General features: G+C 45.6%; 1 protein-coding gene across 6 annotated transcripts in view; it reads right to left on the bottom strand.

Moving 5' to 3' along the window:
• PKHD1 (PKHD1 ciliary IPT domain containing fibrocystin/polyductin) overlaps positions 1 to 27,404 on the bottom strand; it is a 363,852-nt gene that overhangs the window by 31,600 nt on the left and 304,848 nt on the right. For all 6 annotated transcript variants that reach the window (XR_006289317.1, XM_043542122.1, XM_037893881.2 and 3 more), the window contains exon 60: positions 15,137 to 16,163. Coding sequence is in view for 5 of the 6 variants with exons in the window: in XM_043542122.1 (XP_043398057.1) it covers positions 15,137 to 16,163 (1,027 nt within the window). In the remaining variant the exon portion in view is untranslated. The remainder of the gene's footprint in view (positions 1 to 15,136; positions 16,164 to 27,404) is intronic.

The raw sequence follows: 27,404 nt of genomic DNA, 5'->3' as shown, positions 1-27,404 counted from the left end.
GTCACATCTCTGGGCCTCTGCTTTCCCTAGCAGTAAAATGAGGCTACTGATGCTGACCTCCTTTATAAAGTGCTTTGAGATGTAGGACTGAAAAGCTCTATACATTATCTCCTGAGTCCCAGTCCACTGCCTTAACCATAAGACCATCCTTCCTGCACATTCAAAAACATGGACTCTACAAAAACCATCCTGACTGGCAAGGTGCATTCATAGAATCATAGAATATCAGGGTTGGAAGGGACCTCAGGAGGTCATCTAGTCCAACCCCCTGCTCAAAGCAGGACCAATCCCCAACTAAATCATTCCACTGAGTATCCCTGAGGTCTTCTAAAAACAGACACTCGCCTTCTCCAGCATAAGGACAATATGTAAGGCTGCAGATCCGTATTGCACTCCTTTATTCAGAGACAGGGTGGATGAGGTAAGATCTTTTATTGGACCAACTTTTGTTGGTGACAGAGACAAGATTTCTAGCTTAGACAAAGTTCTTCTGTGTAAGCTTGTCTCTTTCACCAATAGAAGTTGGTCCAATAAAAGATCTTACCTCACCCACCCTCTCTCTAATATCCTGGGTCCAACACGGCTGCAACTAAACTGTACATTCCTTTCTCCAGTGATTTTGTGCTTCTGTCACTTGTATCAAGGTATGTTAATGTGCAGAGATACACAGACACCCCTTTAAAAAGCCATTGTTATTCCAAGAGTGAAATTTAAATTCAAACATCCTGAGAGAAGGCTTTTGCAGTTGAATAAAGAAACAACACTTTATTCTGAGCCCATATCATTTCATTCCCTTCTCAGTGCTTCATGTCATTTAGCATCTTCTTTTTACATACATATATACCTCTAATCTACCATTGCAGTGAAGGGAGGCGACTGGGGGGTTGACATTGTCTTGCAATGAAACTAGGAAAGCTATTCATTCAGCTCTCTAGTGTTTGCTTAAAAGTGGTTACAAACAAAAGATTTATTGAGGACCAATTCGCTTTGGTTTAACTCAATTTCTTCAGACTGTTTCTTTGCATTACAAAGCAGAGCTCCCCTGGGCAAACTGCATTGCAGCTTAATGCAAAGATTGGGCCAAGCCACAAAGCTACTAATAGTGGCCAAAGTTTTCAGGGGCAGTGGCAAGTGGTAGTCTAATGCATCGGGCCTCAGAGACCTGGGTGCTATTCTTGGCACTGACCTGATGTATAATCTTGGGCAAATCATCCTCTGTGCCTCCATTTCCCTTTCAACCCTTTATCAATTTATCTTGGAAGTTCTGTATGGCAGGGACCGTCTCTAACTATTGTATATACAGTGCCTTGCACAATGGCGGCCTGATCTCAGTTGGGGCACTACTATAATGTTCATAATTACGATTTTCGTGGCTCAAATTGAGACACTTCACAGGGGAGGGATTTTCAGAGAGTGGGTGCCCGGCACGTTCTGAAAACCAGGCCCCTTTAATAAGCCCCCAAGTTGGGTAGCCAGCAATTGAGAAGCTACTCGTAAACACCAGTGACTTTGAGAACTCGGTGAGAGGCAGGGTGGTGTCTAGGGGACAGCATACTGGTTGGGGAGTCAGGACAAGTAATGACAAAGCTTTTATAGTTTCAAGGAACAGCCTCCTAAAACGTAGTGTTGGGAGCAGCCATTGACACGTCCTGATGGCAGTAACACTCCTTCTGTGGATTCATTATTAGGAAAAAATCACCCATAGCTTTTTAAAAAAAAAAATATGGGTGGGTGATTAGGACCCAAACAACCCAGCAGAGATTGACATTATGTGCAGTGTGCTAAACCCTGATTCTTGCTGAGTTGGGGCCCTGAGTATGTGGCACAATGAATTTACATTCCTGCAAGGGATGTCTAGGACAGAGGGACAGCAGCCTGCTGCTCCCCTGATGATTTGTGCCAGAAGGAAAATAGGCTCGCCAGCCATTCCTCTGCATCCCTTCCTCACGGCTAGCCTGCTGCTACATACAAATTCCAACCGGTGGTGGAGTGGGCAAAGCTGCCTCTCCCAGTCTGATCAGTGCTGAGGGAAGAGCATGTTTTCCTGTCACAGGTGCTGGCAGGGAAGCCCAGTGCTGGCAGGGAAGTGGGCTGGTTTGGCATTCCCTGCTGACAAGGATTAACAGGAAAGCAGGTTAACCTATCAGTCCCCTGAAGATCTCCATGCGGTGCATGGGCAAGATGGCTCTGCCCATGAAGTCCTGGCCAGTGGAGAAGCCCATGCCAGGTTCTGAAAGATATTACTCCACAGGGAGTGGTAGCATAGAACATACTGAGGCCTGTCGGAGAGCAGATGTCTCTTACGCAGAAGCAGGGAACTTAAGTGTGGCAGAAGGAAACTGGAGTAAGCGGGGCACGTAGAAGGATGCATCATAAGAACTGAGGCGGTTAAGGGAGAAACTGGACTGCGCTGACAGAAGGAAATTAAGATGTTCTCGTAGTCACTGATCCTGCACCACTGAAGTCAATGAGTCGGCAATTGACTTCAAGGGGGAAAAGGTTCAGACCCGTAGACCTGATCCAAAGCTGACTGAAATCAATGGGCATTTTTCAATTGACTACAGTGGGCTTTGGATCAGGCCCGGGGGCAGGGAAGACAGGACAGGAAATTAAGAAGCATTCAGAAGTAACAGAGGAGATGGGGAAGCATTTGAGAGGTCAGTGATATGTGGGGTGCAGTACATGTAGAACCCTAGTGTTTTCTGTTGGGAGTGAAACAACTGCAGGTGTGGGGAAAGGACATGGATGGGGAAGGAGGTGCATAATTCGGGTTGCCAATTTTGGTTAGAGGTATTCCTGGAGGTCTCATCGTATGACATAATCTTTAATTAAAGATTAATCTTTAATTCCTGGAAGCTCCAGGACAATCTTGGAGGGTTGGCAACCCTATGCATAACAAAGGCAGGAGGAGACATGCAGACTACTGATTACCCCTGATTCAGAGTCACATAATATGGCTCCTATCATTCAGCAACAATGATGGGACAGTGGTCGCGTGGGCTCTCAGAGCAGCCTGGGGACAGGATAGGACCCCTCCCTAGTACAGGGGTGCAGCCAATCAAGACTATAACAAAACAACCTTCCTAGATACACACACACACACAGAGCACAAAGCTGAAGAAAGAAATTCAGCTTGGAAGCAGGCTTCAGCTTTAGGTTTCTTTGGTTTTGTTGGCAGCAAAACAAAAGAGGTCTTTAAAAATAACATCAATAATGTCCTTTTATAAAGGCTGGGCAGTTGATTGAAGTGTGGTGTCGTGGTCAGAACATGACCCTGGGAGCCAGGCGTTCTGATTTGCCTCCCTCTTTGACACAGGGCAAGTCACTTAGGCCAGACTTCTAAAACTTGGGCCCCTCAATCCATACGCTAATTCTGCAGGGAGCATGTGCTGACAGTGAGCTATGAAAGAAGCCATGTGTCCCATGCCCTGGAGGTTAGAGTCTGTGAGGGCAGGGAGCTAAGCAGAGGAGATCTAATAGTTCAGGGGACTAAAGAGGAGGGGCAGGATGACAGTGTGAATTGGAATAATAAACAAGTGACTCCGTTAGCCTTTCTGAACCAAACTGGACTAAAAGAGGCAACTCCAATGACGAATTGTTTTGGGTTTCTCTACTTCGAAAGCAATGGAAACCTTCTGTTACAAACTGGGCATGTGGGGCAATCCAGTGTATGAGAAAGGACTGGATAAGCGAGACAGATTCAAGAACATGGATTAACTTGTGGTTCCCAGTCTTTTCAGGCAATTTATTTTTCTACAAATAAATCAAAAATAGCACCTAAAGACCCCAACTAACATCTGTGCCCTATCGTGCTGGGTGTTGTACATACACATTGTCAGAGACAATCCAAGCCTATGATCTAAACAGATGAAGGAAGTATATTACCCCTGTTTTACAACTAGAGCAAGGTCGCATACTTAAGAAGCCTGTTTCAGAGCCAGTGGCTGAACCCAGATCTCTCAAATCCCAGACCATAAGGCCAGCCTTCTCCTCTTGTCCAAGTGTTCCCAGTTGACTATCATGAGGCCCCAGCTGACCTGAGGACTGGAAGAGCGCAGCTCCCCATCGCAGGTGAACATCTGCAAACCTGAGTGGTAAGCCGACAGCAGCAGTGCGGCAGGACTCAGCAGAGGGGAGTTAGCAGCTTTTCAGCGCCCCGTGTTCTGCGGCAAGAGTGCTGCTTTTCTTTAAACGGGCACTCCGTGTTATTCAAGGGCATGCACCCTGCAGAGCAGGTAGGAGCTGAATGTTCCAAAACTTTAGGGCGGGGAGTTTAGAGCACCAGTAACAAACATCCTGAAAGCTCCCTGGTCACATCCATTATTAACTGGGAACCAACGGAAGTACCCCTATTCATCATGCCGCCGACTAGTGGCTAGGAACTAAGTCAAGCTTCTTCCCTAACACACTCCTTAAGTTTACTGTTGGAGAAACATCTTTTATTAAATGTAAACAGCACCACGCCGAAGGTCGGAGTCTTGATGGTGCAGCATATCCCAAGGTAATACCACTTTAAGCTCCATATAAACTCTTAAACAGTTTCTATCCTAAAACCAGACCGTAGGTGGTACAGTTTTTTACGATATGTTATAATAGTGCAATAAATCTGTTAGCTTAAAATCGAATCTCCGTGGCCTTTTAGAGAAATCATCATTAAATGCAAGGCCCTGTTAATGATGCCATCCCAGTGAAATTGTTTAATCTGCTAGGGGGGTGAAAGGTCACCAAATGAATTTTTTATAATACATCAACTTGACACGCAATAGGGAAAACTGTAATAGATAAAAGCAAAGGAAAAGGGCACTGTCTTCTTCTGATAGGTCAATAGCAGCCAAGAGAGTCACTCATCCACTTTTCCTTCACTACTGTGCTCCTTTTCCATTTAATATGGACACCCAATTAATACCTCAGCACCATAGACAACCTCATTTTAGGTGAATTATAGCAATTTCTTCCCCCTTCTCCGAAATGAAAGTGATCACAATACATCATAGCATTGTGCGAATTAACGTTAATTGATTTGAGTTACCAAGCACTGATGGGCCACTTCTATAACCTGGGCCTTATTGGGAGCTGGAAGGGATGGAGGGAAGATTAGATTGCACCGTCCGTTGCTTTGACGACGGCAGTCACCTGACGGCTTGTTAGACAGTTGTAAGGTTCTATTGCAGGCCCCAGTGGGGTCGTCAGTAAACTGGAGTGATGTCCAAACATCATTACACGCTGCTCCAATATTAAAGCAAAGGGATTAGCACCTTATTGCAAGCAACCTGGATTTGTCATTGTGCTGTCGTTATCCAATTTCCAGCTGATAATGTGACTGTGGCCTGCGGGCGTGAAGTCCTACAGCCAAACTAGGGTATACAGAAAAGGAACCCAAGTCCCCAGCACCCAAAAACATTTAACCCCTAACTCGCCAGCTTTCTACAAACAAGGCATGTGGCAAAAAAATTAATGGTACATTAAGCAACACTCAGAACAAAGTGAAATGGGGAAGCTACAATATTTAGGGCCTGATTCTTCCCTCACTCACACCGATTTGACTAGTCTCACTCCATGGAAGTGAATGGTTCAGCATGGGAGCAACTCCAATGTAGAGGAGGAGAAAATCAGCCCCTCCGAGCTGAGGCTGTCATGGTGCCACCACTTAGCTCAGTTGTACGCACGTGGGGACTGTAGCACATGGAGATCATTGTACGAGTTGCCATGAGAATCAACGATGACACTCCCTTCCTTTCCAAAAGCTATGTCTCCCACTCATTGTTAAGGGGAAACCTGGTCTGTGAGCAGCTTATGTAAAATAGGTGATAGTAGGAGACAGATCCCTTTTCAAATACCATAGAAAAGTGACACATGGTTTTAATCACCTGTGGTTTAATCCCTGAGCACGAGTGGCATTCATAACTCCTAAAGGAGTTGCTTCTTGCTTCTCAGGATCAGGCCCATTCATTTTAAAATGGGAGTTAGTAACAGACAATCCCCCCCCAACACACACACACTTGAGGAGCTGTACTGGTGTCATCAACTATCAGAGTGCAGCTTTATTGATCATATCTCCCCAATGGAGTTAGAACCCCAGTTTTTCCCATACAGATCGGTCTGGTGTTATATGTGAGACGGAATTGACCCTCCCTCTCCTAGCTCCTTCCCATCCACTCCACCCCTCCCCCTTACCTTCTCCTCCTCCTCTGCTTGCTCTGCTGCTACCCCTTCTGGTCCATCTCTCTTATTCCCTTCTCTCCCTTTCTTTCCCCTTCCCACCCTTGCCCTAGCAGCTGATCTGGAATCAGCTGGCTCTTGGAGAGCTATTGCCTTAGCAGCTGCTGTTTCAGCAGCAGTTGCAGCCGGGGTACGACTTTAATTCTCATCCCCTGACTCTTGTAATTCACAGGTGTCACCCTGGAGTGTGATCAGTGCATTTCCATAGCTGCCAGGCATGGTATGACACTCTGAGTAAGGACGGCTTTTTAGATAGGTTTAGTATGTACAGTAGATATTAAACAGAGGGTAGCTTCAAATAAGGCTCAGTCTGAGGATGGCTCAGGGGATTGGTAATGGGTAAAAGACCCTTTAACTCCTAAGTCACTGGAATGAATCTGGAATAGTGGGACAGAAAACTACAGAATAAAGATAATGGGACCTCAAGAAGGCAGACTTAAGCAAACTCAGACCATGGGAAGCAAGTCTAGGGGAAAAAACAAGTTCAGGAGAGTTTGTAGTGTTTTAAAGAGACATTATTAACGGCACAAGAGCAACCTATGCCAATGCATAAAAAGATAGGAAGTATGGTAAGAAACCACCCTGGCTTAACCAGGAGAACTTCAACAACCTGAAGCTCAAAAATGAGTCAGACGAAAAGTGGGAACTAGGTCAAATGATGAAGGATGAATAAAAAACAAAAACCAAAAAAATAAACCCCACAAGCACGTAGGGACAAAATTAGAAAGGCCTAGGCACAAAATGAGATTAAACCAGCAAGGGACATAAAGGGTACCAAGAAAACAGCAATGAAACAGTCTGAGCCCAGTGAGCAGGAGTCAGTTAGCATAGCCCCATTTTGTTTAGTCTGGAGAGAGAAGACTGAGAGGGAACATGATAACAATCTTTAAGTACTTTAAAAGTTGTTATAAAGAGGAGAGTGATAAATTGTTCTTCTTATCCACATGAACAGGACAAAAAGTACTGGGCTTAAATTGCAGCAAGGGAGATTTAGGTTAGACATCAGGAAAAACATCCCAACTGTAAGGGGAGTTGAGCACTAGAACAAATTACCTTGGGAGATTGTGGAATCTCCTCACTGAAGGTTTTTAAGAACAGGTTAGACAAACACCTATTGGGGATTATCTAGATCGAGATAATACTTAGTCCTGTCCCAGTGCAGGGGACTGGATTATATGACCTATTGAGGTCCCTTCCAGTCCTACATTTCTATTATTCCGATTCTAGCCCAGGTTAGCAGCGGCCAGCAATTGTTGTCATCTGATGGCTGTTCCGTGATGATATGAAACTGAGTCAATGTTTTATAGACGGTGTTTTACACAGAAGTTTGGAAATTTAGAAGACAAGTATGTTTTCCTTCAAGGAACAAAGGCCCAGATCCTGAAAAGTATTTAGGTGACCCAATAATATCAGTGGAAGTTAGGCACCTAAATACCCTGGAAGCCCTGGTCTAAAGTAAAGGAAGGAGTAAATCATTTTGGGCAGGATTTTCCAAGGCACTTAAGGGATTTAGGCACCCAAATCCACTATCATCTGTATGTTGGTAATGCCCAGAAACCACAGCCATGGGTCAGAGTCCCATTGAGCTAGGTGCGGTACACATACATAGGAGGAAAAGAGAGTCCCTGCCCCAAAGAGATTACAGGCTAAATCAAAGTTCAGTGTGAGATGGACACCTAATTCTCTAAGGCTCCTCTGAGAAGCCCAGACTCTCATCCTGAACACTTCAGTGCTCAGCAATACCAGTGTCTGTGAAACGTGCTCCCTTGATGCTACTTGAGGAGTCCCAACATTTCCTTTCACTGGATGGATCACTTCTAGAGAACAGCTGCCAGCTGAGCATCCAGGAAAAGGGGAGACATTTTCTTCTGCCCGGGTCAATTTCCATGCTTAGTTGACTTTGAAAATGCAGCTAGCTCCAGTGGCCACGTGTACCAGTAAAGCCAGAAGGACTGAGCACAAACAGGACAACTGGATCTCATCTGAATGACCCAAAGAGCCCCTCAATGACAACTGGCAAAGGGTTTACTGTTCTGTAACAGCAACTCCTGACAGGCCTGACAAACTCACTACACCTAGCATGTTGCTTTCATAGTGTTTATCCATAAAGAATGTCATGTGAGGTATTCCGTACAAGCTGGGGTTTCACCAGACAAAGGATGTATGTTCACCTGTCTCCCTCAGTTCACATGTAAATTAAAAGCATTGTAAACCAACACGATGGAAGCCCAATTTGCATTAGAAAGCAACATGAGGATGTGAAGTCAACTTGGAGCCAGCACACCCCGGACTACGCCACCAGGGATCATCTGGACTCTGGGGACAAACAATGATGGTGGGGAATATAAGGGGGAGGCAAAAAGACACCACTTGATCCTGCCCCTGAGGAAGGAATTAGGCTCTGTGATAAGATTAATGAAAATGGGATCTCCGTCAGCCCTGGTTGGAAAAGAAATGTGTGGTAAAATAAGACTGCTTTTAGGCAGATAAAAAGAAAAGGAGGACTTGTGGCACCTTAGAGACTAACCAGTTTATTTGAGCATGAGCTTTCGTGAGCTACAGCTCACTTCATCGGATGCATAGCATATCGTGGAAACTGCAGAAGACATTATATACACACAGAGACCATGAAACAAAACTTCCTCCCACCTCACTCCCCCGCTGGCAACATATGTGTATATAATGTCTTCTGCAGTTTCCACGATATGCTATGCATCCGATGAAGTGAGCTGTAGCTCACGAAAGCTCATGCTCAAATAAACTGGTTAGTCTCTAAGGTGCCACAAGTACTCCTTTTCTTTTTACGAATACAGACTAACACGGCTGTTACTCTGAAACCTGTCTTTAGGCAGATAGTTAGCCTGTTAAAGTTAAGTTTAGTCTCTCGAAAGCATGTACCGATTTTATTTTATATGTAACCTTCGTCTTTCCATTATCCTTATGTAACCCACACACCTCTAGGGTATACTGTTCTGTCCCATTGTGGGGGGATGAGGAGGCGGAGAGAGAGAGAGACAGGGACAGGGAGGGAGAGAGAGAGAGTGAACGAGAGCGCGCGCGCGCACGCCATTGCACTTTTAGCTCATGTGGTAGAGGCTCATACACTAAGCTCTAGAGGCCCCGGGTTCTATCCTGCCCGATGACGACCAGGGTCTGTCGGCGTTACACTTACTCACTATTTCTCAAATCTTAATCGTTGTCAATAAACTTATGATTGTTTTCACTATAAATATAACTCAGTGCTGTGGTGTTATACAAGAACTGATCCTCAGTTGAATCAGACAAACTGGTGTGTACACTCTGCCCTTGGGGATAGCAAACCTGGTATTTCTGTGAGTAACCAGTGACAAGGGCTGGATGTCACAAGGGAATGCTTCAAAGGGGGCTTGGGGACGGGAGTGCGCCTATTGTTAACCTGCAACGCAAAGTGATATTGTGGGATGCAGCAACCAGATCTTTCACTCCAGTCTAATTCCATCACCAGCCCTAGCCTCCTGAAAGGGGCGGGGAGGAATGAGGGTAGGGCCACGTTCTTTCTGCAGACCACACTGGGCAGCAGAGTTGGGACAGCACATGGGGGAGCGCACACCCCTCCTTTCCAAGGGTGTGGCAGGAGCGCCCCGAGTCAGGTACGCTATCTCTAGGAGCCCCTGCCAGGGTAGTGGGACTCCACTCTCCCCCTGGCCACATGCAGTGGCTTCAATCCACAATCTAACCCTAAATATTTTTAACTACCTTTTCCCTCCATACAGTCACTTTGATGAAAGGCACTAAAATGACAGCACTGGAGCCCACAGTCCTCCACGCATCCATAGACCTAGTGCAGCACGGGCAGCAGCAGGACAAGCATCCCCTACGCTGCCCCCACCACTGTGCCCCTGATCTGTGAAGACCAGCTTTAGTGGGGAGAGGAGGGTGATGGTTCAGGTGTGGTGGCCACTCTGTCCTTGGCTTTTCTGCTGAAAATGCCATCAAGGAAGCCAGTGAACATGGGGCAGAGGGGGAGGGGGGAACATGGACACTTGCCCAATAAACATTGGGCTGAGACCCCCTCCAATTCATTTCACACACAGCCCATGAGATGGTCACAGCTTTCAGTCATCACAGAACTGGGATGGATCTGAAAGGCTCCATATTTATTACAGCCCCATGAGCCATAACTTGAAGGTTTATTTTTTAAACTGTAACATTACTTCTATGGCTACTACACCATTTGCCACAGCAATGTACTCTCTCTCTCCGTCTCTCTTCCATATTATAGGCATCACCTATAGTTAAGATTGAATGACACCTTCCATTATAAGACACTGTTTTCAGTTCCTTATAACTTCACCAAACTAACGGTCTGTGCTGAAATTTCTCAGTCCGTGTGACAAAATTCTTACCGTTGTTTGGTTGACGTGCTATGTCATCTCTGAGCTTTGAAGCAGGGACCTAAATTTGTCCAGGGAGTTGCCTTGATGTCAGGGGTTATGCCTTTTGCTGTCCTCATGAAAATTTGACCAAGCTGAACCCAATTATGAGCCTGACTCCATCTGCGCTGAGCATGCTGTTGCTCAGGGCTGCAGAGGCTCCGCAGGAATTACCCTGCAATTGCTCCTCCTGGCTATCGGAGGGTACTGTGGTGCCAGGCACCGGAACAGGGGGTAAGGTTACTGTCTCTCCCGCACTCTCCAGGCTCCCACTGCTGGCACCCAGACAGTGTAGAGGAGAAGCAGAAAGCAGCTGGAGTCAAATGCACAGGGGTGAGAAGCTGGGCCTTGGGGGTGGTAAGAGAGGAGACTGGGGCAAGGGGCAGGAGGGTTGGGGGAGACTGGGATGAAGAGGCAAGGGGGAGGATTCGAAGCAGGAAGGGCTGGGATGAGAAGCTAGGGCAAAGGGGACTGGGATGGGGAGTCAGGGGCAGGGGTGGGACTGGGATGGGGAGGAGGCTGAGGCTGGGAGTTGCCTGAGGAGCCATGGGGATCAGGGAGGGAAACTGAGTTGTCAAACCAAGGTGGGGGGACTGGGATGAAGAGCTGAGGGGCGTGGGAGGGGCTGGCAGAGCCACGGGCAGAAGGGGGAGGTTTGGGTGGGGACACAAGTTGAAAGGTCTGTTAACCATGAGCAGACGCTCCCTTGAGAACTTAGAAAGGAACCTCAGATTGCTGAGTCTCAGTATTCCTCCACTGTTGGCAAATAACTGAGAAACCCACTGGAAAAACGTGTGTCTCATCTCCCTCTAGTGGCTGGCCCTCATACAGGATGATAACCTACCACTGCTATCAGTAACGCCACTAGTTCACGTGGTTCTAAACCTGCTGATGAACTATGTGGGAGTCTTGGTGGGTCCATATGATGGACTTTCCATTTTTTAAAAAAGCCTAAGAAATTACACACAGTAGGAATATAAAATATTAAATGGCTAACCGATAAGTATTAGTCTTACCATTAATATATTGTAGCTAATGTTTAAAACAGATTGGCAGTAGCTCCAATCCCAGGCCCGATTGTGCAGGACCGGACGGCAGCCCCGGACCCTGATCCCCACTGTGTGGAGCCAGGCGATGGCCCCCGACTTGGATCCCTGCCACATGGGGGCAGGCAGCAGACTCCGACCTCTGTTGTGCGGGGCCAGGCGGCAGCCCCCAACCTGGAACCCCTGAAGGCGGGGCCAGGAGGCAGACCCCTATCCCCGCTGGGCATGGCCGTGCAGCAGCACCAGCCCCAGCCCCCTGACGTGTGGGGCCAGGCCGCAGTCCCCGGACCCGGACCCCTGGTGTGCAGGGCTGGGCAGCCGCCCCGACTGGATCCCTGCTGCATGGGGCTGGGCGGCAGACCCCAACCCCTGGTGGGCAGGGCTGAGCAGCAGCCCCTGGCCTGGATCCCACCATGCAGGGCCGAGCTGCAGACCCTGACCCCTGCCGTGTGGTTCTGGCAGGAGACCCCGACCCCCCACAGGGGGTGGGCAGCAGCCCTGATCCCAGACCCTGACCCCTGTCATGTTAATAATTAATTCACAATGTGCAGATGCATTATGACACAGGCTTTAACTACATACTATTATTTCCACAGAACCCCTGCCTCATTCAGTGCCAAGGATTCATTGAATGAGCAGCTCTGCAATATTTTCCTTTATCCACTTTGCTCAATGAGTGGCCCCAGGCCTTATTTATTGTGCACTATGCAAACCCTGCTCTGAAGACAGAATAATTTATTTCCATGTGTGTGCACGCATGCGCACATACACACACACACTCTCTTGGTATACAAGTATATTACTATTGTGCTTTCTCTGTCTTCCATGTAGCTATTAGCTGTCATCTCCCTCTCTCCTTGGTGAATCAGGAAGCAGCAGAATGAACTGACCCACATGCATCCAATGAAGTGAGCTGTAGCTCACAAAAGCTTATGCTCAAATAAATGTGTTAGTCTCTAAGGTGCCACAAGTACTTCTGTTCTTTTTGCGGATACAGACTAACATGGCTGCTACTCTGAAACCTGACCCTAAAAAAGCAGTCAAATTGAAACCACATAAAGAAACGAGACAAATTATTTAAAAAAGGTCTTGTCAGTATGATAAACAGTTCTGCTGTTGTAACCCACACACCTTCTGGGTGTGGTGTTCTGTCCCATCGAGTGGCACTGAGACCACTCAGAGAGAGAGATTAATGAGTCTCCTCTACAGCCTTAACTAAGAGCCAGTTGGCTTTTAGCTCATGCGGTAGAAGCTCATGCACTAAGCTCCAGAGGTCCCCGGTTCAATGCTGATGACCAGGGTCTGTCGGCGTTACACTGTTATGCAGAGCTGTTGCTGCTAGGGTCCCCAGGGCTACCTTTAGCCATTTCCTTGTGGGTTGTGAACAGGGAGTCCCAATCTGTGTTGCCCAAATCTTTGCGAAGCAGGGAGAACTGGGGGTCTGGCATTGCAGGGCTGTTGGCCATGTGCTGGTGTAGGCTGTTAAATCTGCCCTAGAGATCTCTGAATCTCATTTGTTTCTGCAGAACACAGGTGTGGAAGAAAATTTCCCCCGTTGTGTGGAAAAATACACAATCTCTCATTATCCCAACCCCATTATCTCTGCCTGTGCTGGTGTGTACTGTCTAGACTCTAATGAGGGACAGACAGAGGGGATATTACATGTCCCAACAGGAAATATCTGATTTAATTTTACAGGTTAGCCAGGGCCTTATTATATCACAAGTGTCAAAGCCACAAGTGATGCCATAAAGTCTAAGACTGATGGGGAGTAATAAATAACACTACAGAGGAACCCAAGTAGTGAAGGACAAATACTTTCCTTAAGTTTGATGGTGTTTGTGTAACCCACTGGTGAGTGTGTGTCACAGATCCCCCTCTGTAGGATCAGGCCCTAAATTAGGACCTGTCCCTGAAGATCCTTATTATTGGATCTTACTATTGAGTAGTTCCACTGATGTCACTGAGATTGCCTATGGGAGTTAATACTGCTCCCAGTAGTAAGTGTTTGCAGGAATGAGCTTTTAGACATAAACCTGAGAGGAAAATCTTACAGACTTTAAAAGAAAATAATATCCTTTCTATATGTGTTCTGAGTCACCCTGTAGAATTTAGTGAATCATCCTATAGAATTTAATGGTGAATTAAATCCTTGATCTATAGGCTGGTTTAAAAAAAAAAAAACAGTAACAAACACCTATAAAAAGGATCTCATTTTGTATAATTTGTATAGGTTTTTAGAGTAATTTCTATAGAATCCTATTACATTTATATAGATTCCTACTAGTTAAAGCCCTGTTGCTTTCTACAGGTTCTATAGGGCTTGCACAGTGAGGGGTGGCAGTACAGAAACAGAATGGGGAGAGGATATGGGAGATACAGAAATGTATCATCATCTAATATGCTTTACCATTAAATACACACCCTCAGAGATCTTCTTTGTTTCTGTTGCTGGTGGGTTATTTCAATGAAATATTACAATGGGCAAGCTGTGCCGCCCCAGGAGCACCCAGCCAAAGGAATTGTGATGCAGAGAGTTATAATTTCTTCTCTGCTCCACAGGGGGAATAATCTGTGTCAGACCATTACAAGGCCCAGATTACACCTTTCCTGCCCCTGGCTCAGTTCCATTGGCTGGTGTTTGGAAAGGAGAACAGCTGAGGTTCTGTTCCCCTCTCCCTACCCATGTGTGTGGCGGGGCAGGGGTGGGACTAGTGCCCACGCAGGGCCTCCTCTCCCTTCACACACACAGACAGGTGGTGTGGGTGGCATGCACATGGCAGTAACAGATGGGCTGTCTATTACAGCCCCAGCTAAAGACCCCTCAAGCTACAGTAGCTCATGCTTTTAGCTCTGGAGACCCCTGGTTCAGTCCTATGTCGCCCAAAATGGCAGCCATGACGTTTACGCGTGGGTATCCTTCAGACTTGCATTATGTTGGTGCTGTTCTTTCCACCCTGAGCAAACACAGCTAATCGGTCTCCTCCCAAGGCTCTATTCTACTCATGGCAGTCACGAAAAGCACAAGTATCTGTGTTTGCATCATCAGGGCCTAAATTTCTAAGCTTTTCAGGACAGGAGCCTGTCATTTTTTCCTCTATTACACACCGTACCCATCTCTGGCACTGTGTCAATACATGAATACCATGCATATGTTCAATAGATTTTAAGGCTGGAAGGGACCATTATGATCATCTAGTCTGGCCTCCTGCAGAATGCAGGTCACAGCATTTCACCTGGCAGCTTCTGCATCCAGACCAACTGCTTCTGGTTGGACTAGGGCGTATTTTTAAGAAAGACATCAAGTCTTGATTTAAGACCTCTGAGTGATGGAGAATTTAATACCTCTCATGGTAAGCTGTTCCAGTAGTTAAATACCCTCATTTAAACTATTAACGTCTTAAAATAATAAATAATCATAAATGAGCTTTGAAGGATACATACAAGCAACTCACTTACCCGGCACTGCCCCCTGGTGGCGATGACAAAGCAGACTGTGTCACCATTAAAGTATCAATTGGTAACTCCAGGGCTCGCTGAAGATCCCCAGTCTGCTGAGCGTTGATAATAGTGCTGGCTAAGCTCTTCAACCTGTCGCTCGACAAGGAGGGAACAAGCTTATTTCTGAAAAGGCCTGGTGGGTCTCCAATTTCAATGATCAACACTCTTAATGGGGTAGCTGCACGAGATGATTGCAGAGCCCAAATGCTGGCTGCTCCTCTACGGGTTTTCTCCCAGCCAGCCCTGCTACAAAAGGCTGTGCAAGATGTCATGGGAGGGCACTGACTCCTCCTCTTGCCAACATCGTCTGAGATAACCTTTAACGTGCTCTCGCTTCCTGATGCACTCTGAACTATTCTGACATGAACGTGTCCAATCTTCAAGAAATCAGCCAGGCGATGGACCACCCTTCTTTGACCCTCCTCTCCAATGGTCTCAGCAATGGTAAAAGCAGCGTGAAGGGAATAGCTGGTGTATATTTCTATGGGGTCATCTCCATGAAGGAGGACGTAGAGAAGGTTGTTCTCAAAGCTGAAGGAGTGGGCGCCTGCCATGGCATTAGTTAAGAAAGCGCTGGAAGAAGATGAGGCTAGTGGAATGTAATTCCCATTCATGAAAACATGAAGGCTACGGGGTTCATCGTAGAAGATGGCTATGAGAAGTCTGGTAGAGTTTTGACCACTGATGAGGCGGAGTCTTAAGCTCGGAGGGGTTAGACCAGCGAAGCAAACCTTAGTCAGCTTGTTGGATGGCAAGACCGAATAGAAAGCCCTTGGATGTTCTGAAGGACAGCAAGATACATGTGAAACTGCATTACTGAAAGCCTCCACAAAACTGCCAGTCACCGATACCACTGGAGATGACCTCCTTCCGTCTGCTTCAGTGTCCAAGCTTTCTAGGATCACGAGTGCATGGTCTGTGTCTTTGCAGAAGTAGCCTTGCGTAGAGGGCTTGTAGATGCACTTTGTGTCTTCTCTGTAAATGCCTGTTTAACAACAAATAAATAAATAAATAAAGGGGTGGGCTGATCTGCCATTTCTACACGCTGTGCTGTACCTGCTTATTTGCATGGTACACCTTTCTGTGTGATGCTGGTACGTGTGATGATGCAAGGAGCTGTTTCTCTCAGATGTCCTGGTTAGCAGGGCAGCAAACTTTGCCATGAATTTGGTATTCTTTGTGAAGCTCCTTTACGTTTGACATGAATAACAACCTTGTTTTCTCCTCTCCCCTCCCCAGCAATCCTTTCAACTGAGGTGGATTGTGTCACAAACATAGCCCATAGTAAGGGGCAGTTCATTGCTGTGCAATTCCAGGAGCATCCAAGGGAAGGAACTGTGGTTCCTGTTCCCTCTCTGCTACAGGGAGGTAGTAATTTGGAACTGCAGTAAATTATTACTCTCTTCCTCCCTGCTCTTGCACAAGGTAGCTGTGCATGTTGCCACGTGCTCTGGAGATGGGGTATGCAGTGACCCTTACTGAAGTACACCTGGATCCAACACTGTACCCTGCACTGGGCATAAAGATGGGAGTCTTCTTCCCCTTGGTATCCCTGTGTGAATGTGCAGTCTGAGCTACAATCTAGCCCACTGCGTTCAGCTTCCCGGCTTCGGGGATTGGTCCTGCTTTGAGCACGGGGTTGGACTAGACGACCTCCTGAGGTCCCTTCCAACCCTGATAGTCTATGACACTACGATTCTCAGCAACATTACAAAGTTGGGAGGAAATAAGCTACTTATTAAGGAAAAAAAAGTTTGTTAGAGGCATAAAAGAAGAGGCTGAAAAGACTGGGGCAATTTAGCCTTAAATAAGATCTTCATTAAAGTAGACAAAGAATGGAACAATGAAACCAACAGAGTGCTCCTCTTCACCTTCCACCACAGTATGAGGATGAGGCGACACCGGCTGCCAGGCCACAGGTCAAATGAAGAAAAGGAAATGGCACTTTGTGGTGTGAAAAGTAGCACTCCAGAACTCAGGGCTGCAGGATTTCATGAATCCTAATCAAGTGGGGATTACCATATATCTTCATGTAGAAGCCACCCTTGATTCATTTAGTGGTTGCTTTAGGCCCTGATGCTGCAAACCCTTACATAAATCAGCGGGACATGACTCAGGTAAAGTTACTCAGACACAGGAGTGTTTTCCGGACTGGGCCCTCGCGGTGCACGCCATAGAGGAAAATGATGAAATTACATCGACATCAGCCTTGATTTAATGTGGTCAGGAGACAAGGTGAAAGTGAAATTAGAATCAGGCCCTCTGCATGGGAGCAGCTATTTTTAGATATCCATCCACCACCTTCTTTTCCAGGCTCACCAGCACAGGCGCTTTACCAACAACGTGTGGGGGGAGGGGGAGAACAGCAGCTTCACCGAGACAGCAGAAATAGAAGAGCTGCACAAAAACGTTTTTTTTTTTTTGTTTCCATCCCAGAGCGCAAGGAACATGCACTGTAGAGCAGGCAACCCATAAATCCTGACAGATCTCATAATTCGCTCTCCTGGAAACAGCCGAGTCATCCCCCTCCTCCCTGGTGCCATTTCACTTGTCTACGAATAGGCCTTGCTTGTATTTTGTCATCTCCAGGACTTTCCCTTTGCTCTGCTCCTTTCCTCTGCGAGCTGGTTTGTGGCGTCTCGGTTGGCTCCCCGCAAACGCCCTCCCTTCCTTTCTTCCAAATGGCCTTATCTGCCAGTCACAATTGCTGTGGCCTGCAATTTCGATCACTTTTAAATGAAACCCATGCTGGCCTTGGTAATCATAATGTCATTTACAATTTACCACAAAACACGTTTATTCAGTTAGTAGCACATTGGAGAAAGAGAACTCCATATGAACTCGCTGCTGACGGCCTAATCTGATTATTTCCTCATGAAAATCCAAGCAGGGGTGCTTGTAAAAGGGGGCTGAAAGGAGAAGGGAAAAGTGAGGCCTGGTCACAGCTGACTCTCATAATCAATGCGAATAGATAAGTGACACAGCGTGTCAAGGGCAGCAGCTAATCCGCCCTGGGGCTTTGCTCTAAAAAAGGCCAGAATGGACAAGACTTAATAAATACTGAGTGACCACTGAATATTGAGCTGACGTGCTATTTACATTGGAGATGAACAATAACAGTGATAAATTCCAGAAGCCCTCCGTCTTAATGGCTGATATTAGATATAGTGTGTGTGTGAGAAAGTGACAGACAGAAGTATGTGTTTCAGAGTAGCAGCCGTGTTAGTCTGTATCCGCAAAAAGAAAAGGAGGACTTGTGGCACCTTAGAGACTAACAAATTTATTTGAGCATAAGCTTTCGTGAGCTACAGCTCACTTCATCGGATGCATTCAGTGGAAAATACAGTGGGGAGATTTATATCCACAGAGAACATGAAACAATGCGTGTTACCATACACACTGTAACGAGAGTGATCAGGTAAGGTGAGCTATTACCAGCAGAAAGAAAAGGAGTACTTGTGGCACCTTAGAGTATTCCTTTTCTTTTTGCGAATACAGACTAACACAGCTGCTACTCTGAAACCTGTCTATTACCAGCAGGAGAACCGGGGGGGGGGGGGGGGGGGGGGGGGACACCTTTTGTAGTGATAATCAAGGTGGGCCATTTCCAGCAGTTGACAAGAATGTCTGCGGAACAGCGGGGGGGGAGGGGGGGGGGGAATAAACATGGGGAAATGAAGTATGTGTGTGTGTGTCTGTGTGTTATATAGAGAGAAGTCTGTGTGTGAGAGAGGGACAGTGGACACGTGTGTTTGTGCGCATGTGTGAAATACAGAGAAATCGGGGGGGGGGGGTGCTTGCGTTGCCTATCTATTCACTTTATATCAGGCAGCAGATTCCCCTTCTGCAGATTCACAAACTATCGAATCACGTTGCTTATTGTATTTATTTATTTTAAACACTCAGGTTGCTTCCCGGGCTACTGACAAATATTAACTTTGTGTCAATATTTGTTCTTCCTGTCGTGAAATGAGGATTTTCCACCTCATTTCACATTGGAAAAGAAAAATACGCCGAGGGGGGTCCTCTTTGCTTAGGGAAGGAAAAAACCCAACATCTCGTATCTGTTATTTAGAAAAATGAATTCAGGAGAGAAGGGGGTTTTGTTTTTGTTCCTTTTTTTAAAAAGAGTATTTTTAAAATAGATGTTTTGACTTGAAGGCACATTGAGTCCTTTGCAGCTCTCTTGTCCTTCCTCCATCTCCCAGTGCCAAAAAAATAAAATATGAAAAAAATTCTATATTTAAAATGGAATGAAATACAACAACATTAATGATTTTTCCCTTTGGGTTACCACCACCATTTCCTTCAAGAAGTTTTACCCATTTTGTGATAGATTTCACAATTCAGAGTACGAGGAAAATATAGGAGATTTTTGACCAAAACAAAAAAGGTGGCTTCAGGTGGTTTTTTTTTTTTTTTTTTTTTTTTTTTTTTACCCAAAATACAATAAAACGCCTGCAAATTTATTTCTGGCTGACTAAATTTGTTCTGTATTATTTTCTAATTTAACTGCAATTATGGCTATGCAAATATAATGTGACAAAGTTCCTCCTCTGCTGGGTGGGTCCTGTGCTTATTGGCGGATTTGCTCACCTCAGAGGTTCACAGCAGCCCTCGGTTTGGCCACTTTTGTGGCTCAAATCTGCCGTTCACTCAGTTAGCCTCATCACTGGCCAGCAGGGGGAAAGGAAGAAGAACAATCCCCGCAGTCTCTGCTGATCCACCTAGTGGATCGGGGAACAGTCCAGAGACCTTCCCCTCTGGTGGAACCCACAGTCCAGGTCGACTCCTCCGGTATCAAGTAGGGAGTTGGGGGGATGGAGGGAATCCGGGCCCGCCCTCTACTCCGGGTTCCAGTCAGGGCCCTGTGGATTGCAGCTGTCTACAGTGGCTCCTGGAACAGCTGCGTGACAGCTACAGCTACAACTCCCTGGGCTACTTCCCTATGGCCTCCCCCCAGCACCTTCTTTATCCTCACCACAGGATCTTCCTCCTGATGTCTGATAATACTTGTACTTCTCAGTCTTCCAGTAGTACGCCTTCTCACTCTCAGCTTCTTGCGCCTCTTGCTCCCAGCTCCTCACACCACAAACTGAAGTGAGCTCCTTTTTAAACCCAGGTGCCCTGATTAGCCTGCCTTAATTGATTCTAGCAGCTTCTTGATTGGCTGCAGGTGTTCTAATCAGCCTGTCTGCCTTAATTGTTTCCAGAAAGTTCCTGATTCTGGCACCTTCCCTGTTACCTTACCCAGGGAAAAGGGACCTACTTAACCTGGGGCTAATATATCTGCCTTCTATCACTCTGCTGTCCCCCCCACCCTGGACTGACCCCCTTCAGCAAGCTCCCAGCTCTGTCCCTTGCTACCTGCCCCATTTTGCCCCTTACAGCCTTTTTGCCCTCCCTTTTACCCCAGCACCTCGCTAGCTTCAGTTTGTTTGCCTGCCCCGCCCTTTTCCCTAAAAAAAAAAATCACTCTCCTGTAGCCATCTGGCCTGACCCTGTCACAATAAAAAGGAGTGGGGGATGGGATAGATGTCATGCTGCTTAGACATTGTGACTCACTAGCCTTGGGCAGCCCAGCACACATCTTTGCTGAAGAGGAAATATTTCTCAAAACTAGCTGGCCCCTTTTGACCTGCTGATATCCAATTTTGAGACAAAAAGCCCAAAGTTAGGACCACAGAAATGTAACAGGACAGGGAAGTGAAATTAATGGGGGGTTAATATTTTTTTGTTGCATAGAAACATAAATGATAGCCTCCTTTTCTTTATTCTGAATTTTCACTATCAGTAATTTACAAATTTAGGTACTGATCCTTCATTCTGATCCACACAGGCAGACTTTTATGCCTATCCAGAGTCCCACTGAAGCTAATGGCTACTGATCTTGCAAATCCATACCCAGGCAGGTGACTTTACTTATGTGAGTAATCCCATTGGCTTCAATGGAGGCACAAATTAGGCCAGTGCTGAGCCCTTTTTGAAAATCCCACTGTGTGTGTGTGTGTGCGCGCGCGTGCATGGGAGTCTTTGTGTGCATAAGGACGTGTGATCATGTGAACTTGGGTATGCCTGTTATTTGAATATACTAGAGTGACTAAATCACGGATCTGCAACCTTTGGCACGCAGCCCGTCAGAGAAATCTGCTGGCGGGCTGGGATGGTTTGTTTACCTGCAGCGTCCGCAGTTTCGGCCAATCGCAGCTCCCACTGGCCGTGGTTCGCTGTTCCACGCCAATGGGGGCTGCAGGAAGCAGCATGGGCTGAGGGATGTGCTGGCTGCCATTTCCTGCAGCCCCCATTGGCCTGGATCAGCGAACCGCAGCCAGTAGGAGCTGTGATTGGCCGAACCTGCAGACGCTGCAGGTAAACAAACCGCGGATTTCCCCGATAGGCCAGATGCCAAAGGCTGCCAATCCCTGGCCTAAATGATTGTGCAAGTGTATGTATTAATGCATAATTGAGCGTGTGAGCATGAGTGAATGCATGTAATACACACACAGTCTTGCACACATAAATACAAAATTATGTATTAACACAAGTACAAGTATTTATATACCATCTATGGTATTTATGCGACTCCCAGCACCACAGTATCTGATCACCTCACACTCTAATTGATATATCCTCACAACACCCTTGTGAGGTCAGGAAGTTTTTTTTATCCCCATTTCACATAGATTAACTTGCCCAAGGTCACACAGAAAGTCTGTGGCAGCGTAGGGAGGTGACCCTTAGTTTCCCAAGACCTAGCCTAATGCCCTTACCACTGGACCACCCTTCCTCTCTAGTGAATTAATGAATACAAATATAATAATTGCTTTGGTCTGTTAATACTATATATTTTGTTTTTAAATGGGTGCATGCAATGATCTAGGCACACACATTATTATTTATGTTTTGCATTATTATTTGCATTATTCATATTATTAATTATGTTTGACAGCAACACCTAAAGTCTTTGAACCCATTGTGCTGGGCACTGTACAAAGAGGATAAGCAATCCACCTAAATTAAGGATAACAATAAATGTTACCAATAAACTGGCAACAAATTATAAACTTTCCTAGTTCCCAGTAACCCATCCAGATATATAAATTGCTCCCCACTTTGACCTAATCATACCCAGCCTAACTCACACTGTCCCAGAAAGCCTGGGAGAAGGGTGAGTCTGGACGTTCAACACATTTCAGAAGATGGGGCTTACAAAACAACAACAACAAAGAAATATTGCAAGAACACTGCGGCTGTTCCTTCATGCTACAGGACTCTTCCCTCATGCCATAGACTGAAATAGCACAGTGGGTCTGCATTTCACCTCCATGGCCAGCCCATGGGCTTGAAGAGTAGATTGTATGCTCTTTGGGGCAGCGACTATCTTTTTGTTCTATGTGTGTACAGCGCCTAGCACATCTGGGTCCTGGTCCATAACTGGACTTCGTAGATGCTCCCAAAAAGAACAGGAGGACTTGTGGCACCTTAGAGATTAACAAATTTATTTGAGCATAAGCTTTCGTGAGCTACAGCCACAGCTCACTTCATCGGATGCTCCCGTAATGCAAACAGTAATAAGTATTCCATTCCCCCAACCCTGCTTGTTTTGCCACATACATCTCAAATAGTTGGGCATTCTGTGGGGACAGGGGAAATTTCAGCTGCAGAAAAAGATGCTAAAGAGGGAAAAATTCAAACAGAACCAGAATTCAAACAGAGCCTAAACTATCCTACCTTCGAAAAACAACCCTACAGTGAAAAGAACAGTGCGTTCCTCTTGTCTCTACCAACGCCTTTTCCCATTTGGTCTCCCCTCAAGTTATTCCTTCTTTCTCTTTAGCTGTATTTAAAGCCCAGAAGGATTTTTTCTCCTCCTCCTCACCAATAACCTTGTCTACTGAGCATCAGACAAACGGATATCCATGGCTTAATTTAAAGGCAGGGGGCAGCAAACAGCATTCTTTATAAATACAATTCCAATCTCTGGCTCTCTCACCAAGGAATGATAAACCCATCACCTCTGCTGGAAAGCAGAGCGGTAATTTCATCAGATGCCAGACCTCAAAATGAATGCAGTTGTGCCATTCACTGCTCTGAGCAGTGGATATAATGAGATTTGAATGGGAAGTCCCGGACACAATAAATCTGTGCCATATGTGACCATTTCCTGTGTCAGTTCCTTTCTCACAAGGAGTGGAGGCTTCCCACCCCCCCACCCCCTTGCTTTCCCTTTCATGACCCCACACCAGGACTCTGAAATCTTTCATGGCTGCTTATGGGCCTCAGGCCTTTCCACAGCAGTTGCATAAATAAATGAGGTTGACAGCAAACATCATAACAGTTAGTAGTAATGTGTGCTCACCACAAGTGCCTGTACTGCTCACTGGAGAAATGAGAGAGGAAAGGGCTTGTTTTGTTACCACAAACAAAACTATGTTCTCTGACAAGTGATGAAAGTATTAGTCAAATAAACTTGAACTCTATTAAGACCATTGTTGCCAGCTTTTATTATGAACTGAAAGGTTCTCAGCTTCTCTCTCCCTGCTTGGCCTGCAGTTCTTGCAAAGATAAATTGTCCTTTTCTTTTGCAAAAATAAAGTTTGGAAATAAAATGATCACTCCAAACTAAAATTGGAGAATCATTCCACTTGATTATTATTACTGTTTTCTAATTAGAAGAGTTTCTTGATCATGGGAACTAACTCCAGTGAAGGGTGAATTTCTCAGAAAAGGACTTCAATATCATGATTTTCCATGAAAGCTGAAGTACAATACAAAGTTTGTTTAATACAAACACCTGCAGTCTTTGGGGATGTCCAGGTTCGAGCTGGCTGGAAAAGGCCAATTGTTTTTGAGGGATATTTTGAAAAGCAATATTTTTTTCAAAAATTTCCCACAACCTCTTTTGGGTGTTTCGAAAACCAAATTTTTTTCAGTAACCAAATATTGGTTAATTTACCATTTTTTGCTGGGAACAGGAATTTTTTGCCCCAAACAAGACATTTTTAATTAAAAAAAAAGTATTGAGACAAAAAGTTTCATCTAGCTCTAGTTCACATCCATAACTGAACTTCTGTTTACAGATCTGAGTTTGTTGGCGTATAATGATTTATTATGGACTCAATTTTCAAAAGTGACTATTAATTCTGGATGTCTCCATTTTTGGGTACCCACTTTAAATATTTTAAAAGGCCTAGTTTTCAGGAAATGCTGAGCACCTGCCCATTGAAAATCAGGCCTTTTTAAGGAAGAAGAGGCTCAAGGAAAGAAACAGAGGTACCCACAATCACTAGTCATTTTTCAAATATGTAGGCCTATTTGTATTGTGGTAGCTCATAGAGACTCCAATCAGGGATCAGTAGATGTAGATCTGTAGATGTAGTAGATGTGTGGTTTGATTTTTATTTTTTTTTTAACCTTAAAATGTTTCTCAGTTGTTTTGTCAAAATTGTTATTTTCCATGGGAAAATGTCAATTTCAACATAATTTTTCAATATGCCAATCAGGAGAGTCAAAATTTAAAAAAGTCATTTTGAATCAATATTTTGAAACAAAACATTTTTTGTTTCAACAAGTCTATTTAAAACAACACCTTTTGCTTCAAAATGTTGATTAAAACCAAACAATATTTCAAAATGTCAAGTTGTTTTCCATTTTGACGTTTCCAATTCAAACTTTTTGAGGCGGGGTGGGCATAGGGACTTAGGGTAAGGGGTGGAGTGGGGCAAGGCCTAGGGCAGAGCTAGGAGGGAGCACCCCTGGGCACATTAGAAAGTCGGCACCTATTCCCTGGTGCCCTGGTGTGAAGGATGCTAGGGGTTTCAGGGTGAACCAGGAGAAGGTATTTACATCTAAATCTTAACAGGGCCCTGCCCTACTGGTAACAGAAGTCACCAGCATTGGCAACCTCAAAATGCTCATGTCTAAAAATCATGAGCCCGCCCAAATCATGAGATTGGCTTAACTATAATAAGATTTAACAACAAAACAAAATAAGTAAGTGCTCCTTCTGATTTGCCTTCTGATTTTTGACCCTTGAGGTTACACTCAGGTCATGTTTTCAAGCTTTTCTCTGCAATCAGAAGGCAGAATGAAAGCTGAGATTCTCCAATGGCATGCCTCCAGGAACTGGGGCTTTATGAAACACACCAAAAATTGTGAGAGTTGGCCACTCTAAATGAACGTCTCAGACATTCTGTCACCAGCTGCCTTGTCTCACTTCCTTTTCCCTTGCATAGTGGAGTTATACCGAGCACTGTGACTTTAAAGATACAGTCCCACCAATTAAGGACCCAGTTGTGCAACTCTTACTCATGTTGAGTAGCACTCACTTACATGAGTAGTCCCAGTGAAGTCAATGGGATGATTCCCATAAGTGCTACTCCATGTGACTATGGGGCACCTAATCGGGATCTAAGGGGGTTTCAATCACTACAAGTGCAGGCAGCATAAAATGACATCTTGATGGTATTGACCTTTAGAGCAAAGGAAAGCAGGGATCTTAAGTTTTATAACTAGAAGTGGGCCTGAACCAAAGCCCAGGCTTTGAACACTCCTTGGATTACAGAGAGGAGTTGGAACCTGAGCCTGGATCAGATTCAGACACAAAGGACACTGTATAAGAACCTAGTAGGTAGATAGCTAAATCTGTAGAACTATAGAGGTAAATGATGCTACTGGCATTGAAGGAAGCAGGGGTGCTGGAACAATTTGTATAGTGGGGGTGCTGAGAGCCATTGAACCAAACTGTAAAGCCTATATATGATGTAAACCACCTCAAGTCAAGGGGTGCAGTCTCACCCCCAGCACCTCTAATTCCAGCACCTATGAGAAGCCTTGGAACACTCCTGATATAATTTAATAATATTCTTTGTGTGGTAGGGAAAGTCAACAAAGAGAAACAAAGAGCATGTTCAACTAGAAAATATTAAAGAGACCCCTACTCCTCAGGTCTAGCAGGGTGTCTAACTCCATGTCTGAATCCTCCAGTCCAAATAATTTCAGCTAAAGCTGGGTCTCAACCAACCCCCTGATTCTGAAGACCTTAAGCCCCTGGAAAAGTTCAGCCCTGGAACCAGGCTTTGCCACTGGCCGCTACTGTTGCAATGGGCTGAACCAAAATCCTAGATCCAAACCCTGCTTCCCATTGGCAAACTTTAGGACAGAGCCAGAACCAAACTAGGCAGCTCTTTATATCCATGAAAAACTAACCACATTCACATGAACTTATCAAGAGCAATATTTCTTATGGTTCTTATGTACTGATTGACACAAATGTCCTCTCTACTTCAGAGGAGTGTTAAGGATGGTTGCAGTAGGGAGTGGGCATCTCAGGGGAATGGAAATGGGATATGGAAAAAGCCTCTGACATCTAGGCCACCTTGCTACTCTCTGATAAATGTTCAGTGGCCGGCATCAGATTAATTGTAGAGGGGGATTTATTCACTTCCAAGTGGAGAGGTATCCCCGTCACCGAACACTAGTACCACAATGAACACTCATCAGGACCTTTGGGCCAGACTGTGGCCAGCGCCGCCATGCATATGCAAGGAGGAGAAAGAGCAAAGATGGTCCTGTTCTAGTGCGCTCCAGGCAGAGGGTGACGACAACTGCTGACCACACCATTAGTACAAGGACTGCTTCCTGCTTGTGCCCTGTAGGAGACAGTCACACAGCAAGGAACACAGAAGGACAGGCAGGAGATGAGGTCATGATCCCAACCCTTCCACACCTGCCAGTGGAGCTGGCGAGCGAGATGATTAAGGGGTTAGCCTGAGTGCCTGGGCACTTCCCCCAGAGCAGGGAAGCTCTGCACCATCTGGAACACTGAGCATCATCTAAAAGTAAACAATACAAATACATCACATAACTAGGCACAACTGAGCCCTTTATAAAAAGTCCTACTGAAGAAGCAGAGGACAGAACGGGAATGACAACAACTAGAGGTAGCCCCTCCAGAATAAGACTGAAGCCAATTGGCAGGGCAGCATGAGAAAGCTTGCTCTGACACTGCTCAGGTTGCGCCTTTCCTATGGCCGGATCAAGGACTTCAGTCTCCAGTGACTGTCATTTCAGAATCTTGCACCAGCTCTAAATCAGTGCCCTCCCCACCTCATTTTAAAGATGCCTGTGTGATGCCATGTCCAGTTTATTTAACACCTTCATTCATGATCAAGTTGGGGTGGGGAGGGGATAACAACCAGCCGTGTGAGTGAAATCTGCAGATGTC

This window comes from Chelonia mydas, chromosome 3 (assembly GCF_015237465.2).
Source record: "Chelonia mydas isolate rCheMyd1 chromosome 3, rCheMyd1.pri.v2, whole genome shotgun sequence".
NCBI classification, from domain to species: Eukaryota; Metazoa; Chordata; order Testudines; family Cheloniidae; genus Chelonia; species Chelonia mydas.
Note: the sequence above shows the minus strand (reverse complement) of the source record. Positions and strands in the feature narration are given on the sequence as shown.